This window comes from Microtus oregoni, unplaced genomic scaffold (genome assembly GCF_018167655.1).
Source record: "Microtus oregoni isolate MIOR12 unplaced genomic scaffold, Mior012 000054F_ref0000373, whole genome shotgun sequence".
Lineage (NCBI taxonomy): Eukaryota > Metazoa > Chordata > Mammalia > Rodentia > Cricetidae > Microtus > Microtus oregoni.
The window spans coordinates 13,372,702-13,382,372 of record NW_024543830.1 but is presented as its reverse complement, the minus strand read 5'-3'; the positions used below and the strand labels follow the sequence as shown (position 1 = coordinate 13,382,372).

The 9,671-nt window shown below is 44.8% G+C and overlaps 1 protein-coding gene across 1 annotated transcript; it reads right to left on the bottom strand.

The window, feature by feature from the left end:
• Positions 1-1,290: 1,290 nt before the first annotated feature.
• Positions 1,291-9,645, bottom strand: LOC121437984 (methylosome protein 50). The gene is made up of 10 exons (XM_041638144.1): positions 9,346-9,645; positions 8,909-9,094; positions 7,520-7,661; positions 7,191-7,240; positions 4,723-4,793; positions 4,540-4,594; positions 4,033-4,104; positions 3,272-3,380; positions 2,684-2,752; positions 1,291-1,978 (listed from the first exon to the last, which is right to left on the bottom strand). Exons 1-10 carry the CDS (start codon positions 9,458-9,460, stop codon positions 1,819-1,821), a joined length of 1,029 nt encoding a protein of 342 aa, XP_041494078.1. The 5' UTR covers positions 9,461-9,645; the 3' UTR covers positions 1,291-1,818.
• Positions 9,646-9,671: the final 26 nt, after the last annotated feature.

Genomic DNA, 9,671 nt, shown 5'->3' with positions numbered 1-9,671 from the left:
CCAGCCACTGGGCCTTGCAGGACTGGCACAATTCTTCAGACAATGAATGACCTGCTGCAACTCCAGCCATTGTCCTGGTTATTTCCAGGTCTTTTATTTTGAACTATCTTCTTTACTCATAATATACAATCACTCAAAATTATGCTGGTCATTATTTGTGGCTTTGACTGAGTTCATACATCTGTGACAAGTATTAATCAATGTAAACTACTTTTTATTAATACAGGCCTAAAAAGATGCTTCTAAAAGACTTTTACGTACAGGCCAGAGGCACCTGATGTGGAGTTAAGGTGGTCATGAGCCTGGGAATCAAACTTAGGCTCTCTGGAGCATAAGAATGTGTTCTTATCCACCCTACTCTTCATTTCTAAACAATGACTAGTAACAGTTCTTCAAAAACTTCTCTTCTTTTGTGTCATTTCTTTAAAGTCCCATCTACCACCATCAGTCTTAAGCCCAAGAAACAGGCCATATAAATGTACTATCTGCTCTTCTTCCCTAGGTGACCACAAACACAAGCTGAGCAGCATACAGTGAGTCCACCTACCCATCTGACTTTTTCCGTGTAACAATAGAAATTCATACTCCCCCCAGTCCCAGCCCTGGTTGACTGTGACTGCATTCTCAAGTGTTTTACTCAGAGCCTCATGACTACCAAGTACAGAATGGAAGCCCATATTCTTTCGGGGAAACCACTTTATGTGTTTTTTCCTAAAACTGGAAAAGTATATAACTTTTTTCCCCCCTAAAGCTCCAAAGTATATAGCCAAATCCTAAGTTCCAATATAATCAGTATTTTTCAACACTCTAAATGGAGTGGCTAGACCAATAGCAAGTATAAATACATGTTTAAGTTTTTTTAACTAGCTGCGTTGGGAATGGTGGAAAACAGACACTGAGCAGTAAGACAGACACTCTGGTGACTCACCTAAGTGAAGCAGGTAAAAAATAACAGCTTAGGTAGGGAAAAGGTCAACGATGAAGGTCTTTACTTCACCTTTCAGCATTTCTGAGTTCCCTATACTAGATCTCAAATCTCAGGAGTCCACAAAGACAGCATTTAGACTTCATATCTCCAGAGGAAGGTGCCCAGAGGTTATCAGGCCTCAGGAAATCTTTAAGTAGAAAAAAAAAATGAGAAAGATTTCTCTGTAACAAACGAAGTCAGTTTTCTGAATTCACTGAACACCTTTAAGCGCTCATCATCCCTATAACTTTCTGTGAAATTTAGGACAGGAAAACACTCATATTTCTCATACAGCATAAGCAAGGCAAAGGGTGAACAAGAACTACATTGCAACAGCTAAATTTATTCACCCAAAATATGAATTTGATTCACTTTAACAGAAATTTGTGGTACTTTCTGTGTCTTCTCAAGGAACACTGAGCTGGACTTCTGTGAACGGAACTATTTCCCTTAATAATGAATTATTTAATGTATATAAAAATAAGTTACCCCATCTCTGAGTCAGAAAATCTAGGAATACCCACATTCCATAACCCAAACAATATAGCCAATTCTTGGACTTGAGAAACAGGAACACTTCTAAAGAGCACTGCTTTGGGAAAGCTGAAGGGTAACTTCCCCCACCCCATACTCAATACACTCATCCAGTTGTGCTCACACACATCCACTTATAAAGGAGCTTTCCTCCTAGTCACACGGCTGCAGCCTCCCTCAAGCTGAGAATCTGCCTATTTACTGTACAGGACTGGGGAGTAAACATGCTCTCCAAGGCTCCTGTGCTCTCACAACCGGAAGGCCAGGGCAAGCAAGTAGATTCTTGTGAGTAGAGAGCTTGTTTTCTGAAATCCATTCTACTCCGCAACATTCTCGGGTCCAGGGGCCGGGAGAGGCTCTATGGGCACAACATGGTGGATGACTTGATGGTCCCAGCCAACTGTGGTAAGGAGGGAGTGGTTGAGTGGAGACCACGTAGCATCTCTCACGAAGTCTCTGTGGGCTTGACTTCTAAACCTAAAACAAAGAAGGGGATAAAGGGTGTGGTAAGAGGCGAGACAAAAACCCAGGTGAGAAGAACACAGAAAGAAAACCTAACATAAGTAGGACACATTTTTTGAAATACTTCAACATCTGTACAGCCTCACCAGGACAGTGGCTGTTCAATCATCCAATCCAATCTACTTTCCTAGGTGAAGAAACTGTGGGCAGAGCAGCAAGGAAGTGATATATCCACAACCAAGCAGGAAATCACAGCAAAGGAAGACGTAGACCCAGGTCTTCCACCCACGCCTTTCACTCTACAGCCGGCTCCACTTCACAGAAGTGGTTCCCTACGTGAAGCTGGAATGCTAGCTAGACTTAGCCTGAATCAGACAGCTTCCAGGGCTCAGTCTCTGCAGACATGACACAAATGGAGAGAATTTCTTGGGTGCTGGGGGTGAAACCCTCTACAGACAAAAATGGAGAATTTTCTTCTATTTATTTTTATTTTTAATAATGTGTGAGAAGTCAGAGGCATATAAGACTTGGATCGGGAGTGACACACAGCTGTGAGCAGAATGACATGGATGCTGGGAACAAAAGGAAGTGTTCTCAACTGCTGAGCCATTTCTCCAGACCCAAAGGAAGAATTCAACATGCCAGTTACTGAAAATAGACCTACTTGCCCATTGGTCTTGATCCCTGACACCTGATCATGGAATTCTACTTCAAACTTACACCTCAGAAAGGCTTGAATCCAGCACAGCAAGTGAGCAGTCTTCACTGAGAGAGGCCAGAAAGGGAACACTAGAGGAGGACACAAAGGGAAGAGAAGATAAAGTCCACAGATACCACAAACAAAATCTGATTGGGCCAGCCCCATTCCCACCATAAACTGATCCAGGGCAGAATGCAGCCTGATGCCCATTTTGGTTTAAGGTTTTGCTGCCATTACACTTCTAAGGAAAATGGAGGAAAGTCAGTGCTCACAGAAACCATCCTGGCATCCAACTATCCCAGTGGGTCCCTCTCTACATTAGCCATTACCCAGACTCAGGCTCTCAATCACATGGTGCCAGAAGCCTATTACATTGGTCAAGCTGTGTTGAACAGGAATGAGATCAATTTTGGCTGTTTTCAGACTACACAACCCTAATAAGGACTACACTGACTACTTAAGGAAAACCAGGCTAGAGTACTGTCTCATCTAAGGAACAAAGTAACCAGCTAATGCTTTACCAATAGTTACATCCCTTATCACTCCATTCCTACTCCTTCACCATTGTCCCCCAGCATCGCTTCCAGGTCCCTGGTGACAAACAGTACCTGTGTGGAGAGAACACCAGTCTAGTGACACACTGGGAGTGCACAGCTGAGCTGAGGGTACAGCTTGCATTCTTGGTGTCCACAAGGGAGACAGATCCATTCTCATCACCTGGAGAGGAAAGAGCATGTTGCAGTGTTTAAGAACATATACTTCAGGCTGTGCATGGTCAAACAGTCTTTAATCCTAGCATGCAGGAGGCAGAGGCTGGCCTGAAGATCTCCACGAGTTCAAGGCCAGACACACCAAGTTCCAGGATAGCCAGAGCTAAGACCCTGTCTTAACAACAACAACAACAACAACAACAAAAAACAAACAAAAACCACATAGCTTTGATATCAGTCAGACCTGGATTTGAAAGAATCTTAGTTCCTCAAGATATGGACAAATTAGCCACCCTGAGCACCAGTTTCTTTTTGCTAGGCAAGATCAGTAAGTCATTGTGTGGCTGTGACGATTACTAGATAAAGCTATTACTTTAACTACAAACTGTTACTATATGCAGCCACACCCACAGCAAAACATAATTCTCTAAGAGCAAGCTGCTTGCTAAGCGGCTCACTGACTTCTAACCATGCCCAGAATAGGAGAGCTGGAACAAAGAGGAATCGAATCAACTAGGAAAAAGATGTGTTCTCCAAAGCTAAACAAAACTGGCACAATTCACGTACTGCCTAAGTGTACTGACAAGAGCATGTACACCGTAAAGGGAGCCCTTTCTCCTCCTCCCCATTCTAAGAGTCAAGATGCCATGCTGCCTTACCAAAGACAAAGACTTCACTCTGCTGAGGATGCCAAGCCAGGGAGGTAGGAAGGAATCCAGAGGCGTTACAGCCTAGAAAGGAAAAAAAGGGCGGTTTGGAACAATGGCCACAGGTAGAAGAAAGTTTTTCAAAAGAAGTCAAGGAGTCCTGGGAACACTTTCACTGGGTTTCTTAACTGCTGTTACGGCAGCCATGCAGGTCTCCATCCCCGAGTCTCACCACCCACATCTACCCATCAGTCTCCAGTCATTTGGGGGCTCACATTTAAGCCACAATGCCTAACAAAAATAACCCTAGTCCTTTTGTCTGTTTGCAGAGATAACCACCCACCCAGGAGCTAGCCCTTCCTCTTGGTACATGCTGCACTATGGTCAGCAGAACCTCAGTGACAGAAAATGACGCCACAGAGGGTGGACATCTGGCAACTCTGCTGACTCTGGGCAAAGAAAGCCTCTTCCAAGTGGGATCTATTACCATTTTCTCCTCATCACTGGTCTCAGACTCACCTATCTGTGACGCTGGCTTGGGACAGCGGGTATCCCAGAGCAAAATTCTACTGTCCTAGGAAGAGAAAAAGAAAAAGAAAAAGGGTTTCATAATCCAAAAGAACAGCTGCTGGCCAGTCTCCACCGCAGGGATTGGGCCTATTAAAGCTCAGCTGTGGTTGGAAAGAAGCGACTGGATCTCACCTCACTGCATGAAAGAAACACAGAGTCCTTGTGGGGAGAGGCAGCAACATATGTGACTGGTCCTGCATGAGCTACAAAGGAGAAACATAGCAGAAAAAGGAGAATATAAGAAATAGGCCTATGTTTATTGTATAACTTTGTAAATATCATGATAGATTATAAACCAGAATAACCACCACAGGATAAGCTGGTCGTTATAAAAACCTGAGACAGCTGGGGGAAATAATGAACTGGTAGAGACAATGAAGTCCAATTCCAGTCTCAGTAAGGACAGGGGAGGAGTACAGCACATTTTAAGCAACCCGATTTTCTAATATGCTTTCCCCTTAGACTGACCTGCCTGTGCTTTCCTGTCACCCTTCTCCCACTTTCTAGAGGTAAGAGTTACCTCCCTTCCATCCAGGTCCTGCATGGGTATGTTGGTGTTCAGAGCCTGAAAACCTAAGGCTCTCAAATTAAGAGCCAAAGAGAAAAAGGGGCTCCTGGGCGGACTCAGTGAAGGGAGTGACCCCACAAATACAAGGGCAGCACTCTGACTTGACACTCCATTTCTAACGTGAAAACTGAAGAGTGAAACGGCTGTTGTCCCAAGAACACAACCAATCAGCTCATCTGGATTAACAAAGCAAGCTGGACTTTTCCTGAGAGAAAGAGAAATCCAAGGCTGCTACAATGCACACTGGTTTTCATTATTGGGCGATTTCTAAAGTTTCTAGAAACATGACAAAAAGAGTAACTTCTTGGCAACTACCTAATTTTTAAGAAACACTCATTCATCAATTGTGTATGTGTGCACAGGTACCACAGCACTCACGGAGATCAGAGGATAGCTTGTTAGGAGTTAGCTCTGTTCTTCCACCAAGCGGAATCCAAACATCAAACACAGGATTCCAAGTTTGGCAGCAAGTATCTTCACCCACAAAGTCATCTCACCTGTCCTACGTAAATCTTTTCACTAACAATTTTTAAATGTATGAGAGGGTATAGCTTTTAAATTCTTTTAGGAGGCCTACATGCAAGGGAAATAAAAAATCACTGCTACTAATTAGCTAGAGGCTGAAGAAACCACTGAGGTCATTTAACCAGTCCTTTTAGAGCACCCAAATGGTTCTATCTTAAGGATTAAACCACCCTCATCCTTCTATCCTCACTCTAGAATCTGTCTTCATGAATTCAACATTCATAAAGAATTGCTACCAAAATAAAGTCAACTGGTGGTTCTGTTAATGAAGCAAATAGAAGAACATTAAAGAAAGTGATGAAATGCCCGGAAAAGATGTTTTGTAGAAGTGAAAATTCAAAAGTTAGGTTCAAAAGTTTTGGGCAGGAGAGATGGCTCAGTCAGCAAAGTGTTTTCCACATCAGCAGGAAGACCTGAATTCAACCCCAGAATCCATATAAAAAGCCAAGCAAGTATGGTGGCACTTGTTGTCCCAGCACTGGGGAGTCATGGACAAGAGAACCCTTGTGGCTCCCTGGCTAGTCAGGCTTGCCTCATCTGTGAGCTCCATGTCCTAGTGAGAGACTCAGTCTCAGAAACCAATAGGCATCTCCAAAGTTGACCTCTGGCCTCCACATGCATGCAATTGTCACACATATGCACAAGTCCCAGGGCTTATTCTCTGAGAACAAGGCTCTACTGTGTTTGGATTAAGCTGGAGAACAGTTTACTGTCAGAATAAAACTTTAATGCCAACTAAAAAGTGGGATCTTGACCTACAGCTTACAAGAAACCAATGAAGAACCAAGAGTTAAAGATCACAGGTGGAGAGACGAGGGAGACTGTCTACTGCTAAAGCTGCATGACAAACGGAATGTAAGAAATGGGCAGGAAGGGGACTGAACAAAATAGAGACTCAAAAGAACCTAATGAACCCCGAGTATAAGAAGATAGGGGCTGTTGGCCACTGCGGTTTAAAACGTTTGGCTCCCAATTGGTGGACTATTTAGGAAGGATTGGGGGTGTGGCCTTGTTGGAGGAGGTGTGTTACTGAGGGTGGGCTTTGAGGTCTCAGAAGCCCACAAAGCCAGGCCGGCTTGCCATCATCTTTCTGACACATGCTTGTGAATTGGGATGTAAGCTCTTAGCTACTACTCCCGCACCATGACTGCCTGCCTGCTTGTCCCCATTCTTCTCATGATGATAGTCATGAACTAACCCTCTGAAACTGTAAGCAAGCCTTCAACTAAATGCTTTTTCCTACAAGTTGCCTTGATCATAGTGTTTCACAGCAATAAAACAGCAATTAAGACACCCATGCGGCCAAAACGTCGTGAAGCCAACAACACAAAACAAAAACACAGAGAAATAAACAGGAATAATGGAACCTGATTGTAGTTGGGGGTAAGGAAAAGCCAACCAAGAGAACACAGACTTGCTATTATTATTATCCAAACAAAGTTCAAAGATCCCAAAGGAGAAAATAAAAGATAACGGTAGGCAGTACCAATCAAGAAAGAATACTTACCTCGGTACGAATTCAGTGACATCTGCTGAGCCAGGTCCCAAATTTTGATGCTACGATAAAAAAAATAAAGAAAGAAAAGAAAAGAAATCTTGACTTGCACTATCAACATAAAAATGTACTCAAACAAGGACATGTTTGACCAACATGTCCCATATCTGCCTCCTAGACTCTTGCCATCTTATTTATAAACCACTACCAATACTCAAAACAGACATGCCATTACTCACTAGCCTCTAAAACAGCCCAAAACAGTAATCAATGAAACTAAGGGGATAGTAATGATACCCACAGGAAGCCTAGGGACGGGAGTAATGAAAGCAGGGACCCACCAGAAGTCTTTGCTACCACTGACGGCTTGTGTACCAGAGCTCAGGACTGTGACAGTAGACACAATGTCATCATGCTCATACTTGCAGAACTTGCTGACAATAAGTGTCTCATTCTCATCTAGCTCCCACAATTCAACAGCACCTGTTGAGGACAGAGTGGGGTGAGGTGCAGGTGAGGAAAGCCCAAGCCTGGGTTAGACCCAAGTGGTAATGCATGCCTAGGACTCACGCAGGCATTATTACTGAGCTAACAGAAGTTATTCCTGTAAAAACAAAGTCCGTATCATTAAAGGGCTTAGCTCGCTTCTAGGCCTTTTTTTTTTTTTTTTTTTTTTTGTTTTTCGAGACAGGGTTTCTCTGTGGCTTTGGAGCCTGTCCTGGAACTAGCTCTGTAGAACAGGCTGGTCTTGAACTCACAGAGATCCGCCTGCCTCTGCCTCCCAAGTGCTGGGATTAAAGGTGGTGTGCCACCACCGCCCGGCCCTAGGCCATTTGGTTTTATGTTACCTTATTGCTTTCCTCACAAGAGCCCAAACGACTATATGAGGAAAACTCCTAGAAAAAGACAGCGAGATTACTATATCAACTATCTAATTAATATTTGATTCAACTGTCTGAAAAAATGCCTTGCAATACTATACTTTACTTGAAAAAATACTTGCAATGCCAGAGAGGCTCAATCCCTAATGTCCTACTTTTCAACTTCCATGCCCTACCTAACAATTTAAGAATACATACTTATGACAGGCACGGTGGCACACACCTTTGATCCCAACACTCCCAAGGCAGAGGCAGGCGGATCTCTGTGAATTCTAGGCCAGCCTCATCTACAAAGTGAGTTCCAGGGCAGCCAGAGCTACACAGAGAAACCCTGTCTCAAAAAACCTAAACAACAACAAAATACACACACACACACACAGATATTTTTATTTTAGCTGTATAGTTGTTTTGTCTTCATGTCTATTCATCAAGTGCACTGGATTAGTGTCATGTGGGTGCTGGGAATCCAACTTTGGCCCACTTGTAACCACCAGGTCATCTTTCCAGACCCAGAATCAATCTTTTTACTTTAATTTTTGAGTACTTTAATTTTTGAGACAGGGTCTCCATAAGTAGCCTTGGATAGCCTGGAACTCGCTACGTAGAAGACGCTGGCCTCCAAATCACAGAGCTCTGCCTGCTTCTGCTGGAATAAGCAGCACTCACGCCCAGTGCCCACCAACTTCTAAATTTTATTTAATATGTTTCATTTAATGTCATTTTAACATAATGTTCGATTCTCTGAGAATGTCATACATGCACACAACGTAGTTAGAGCATATTCACCCCTACCTTGTCCAAGATTCACCCGCCCCCCATCACCTCCTTCCAGGGAAGGGGGTTACTCACCTGAATCTGAAGCCACTAGGATACCTTTGTCCCCCACCCAAGTGAGGTCAGCTACTCCGGCCTCGGTCTGGACGCCCGCAGAGCAGAAGCCTTCGTTGGGGGCCGCACTCGGATCCTTGAAAAACCACAGAGAGCCAGCCCAGCAGCGACCACTTAGACTGGAGGCCCCGAGCAGAAGGGAACCATCTACGGTGGGGAAAGGGAAGTCATAAGGAGTCAGATGGAAGGCCCAGCATGTTTCTATGGTAACCTCATAGAATCCAACGCGAGGCGCGTCTGGATTTGAGATCAGGTTTGTGGGGCAGGATTGGGCAGCTCCCGAACGCCGGGTAGGAATCGGGAGGGCACACGCGCTGTGTGGACTTGGCAGGGTTAGTGCCGGGAAAGGGCGCCCGGGGCTGGGGAAGGGGGCTTCCAGGCCCGGAATCTCGGCTCACCAGACCGGTACCGTGCAGCCTCCAACTGCCGTTCCATGCAGGCAGGAGCATTGGGGGGCAGGTTCCACTCGCGGGCCGCCGGGGGCACGAGCGGAGGTGGGGTTTCCTTCCGCATCTCCACGGTTCCAGCTCCAACCTAGACCCAAGCTAAGCGACACCGACTCCGCGCTGGCGGAACCCCCACGTGGTGCACCTCTGCGCCTCCACCCCTCTCCAAGGGCTACGCTCTACTTCTCGCGAGAATTGCGTCCGCACTCCCAGCTTGTTTCCTTCTGCCTTTCCCGCAACGGGATTTCGGTTTTTTTTTTTTTTTTTTAATTCTTCTC

What these genes read in the sequence shown, in the direction of transcription:
- LOC121437984 (XM_041638144.1), bottom strand. Translation starts at nt 9,460, where the DNA reads ATGCGGAAGGAAACCCCACCTCCGCTCGTGCCCCCGGCGGCCCGCGAG. An exon ending in GTCACTGAATTCGTACCGAG is followed by an intron (nt 4,794 to 7,190) that starts GTAAGTATTCTT and finishes TCTCCTTTGTAG; the next exon opens with CTCATGCAGGACCAGTCACA. An exon ending in GATTCAAGCCTTTCTGAGGT is followed by an intron (nt 1,979 to 2,683) that starts GTAAGTTTGAAG and finishes TCTTTGTTTTAG; the next exon opens with GTTTAGAAGTCAAGCCCACA.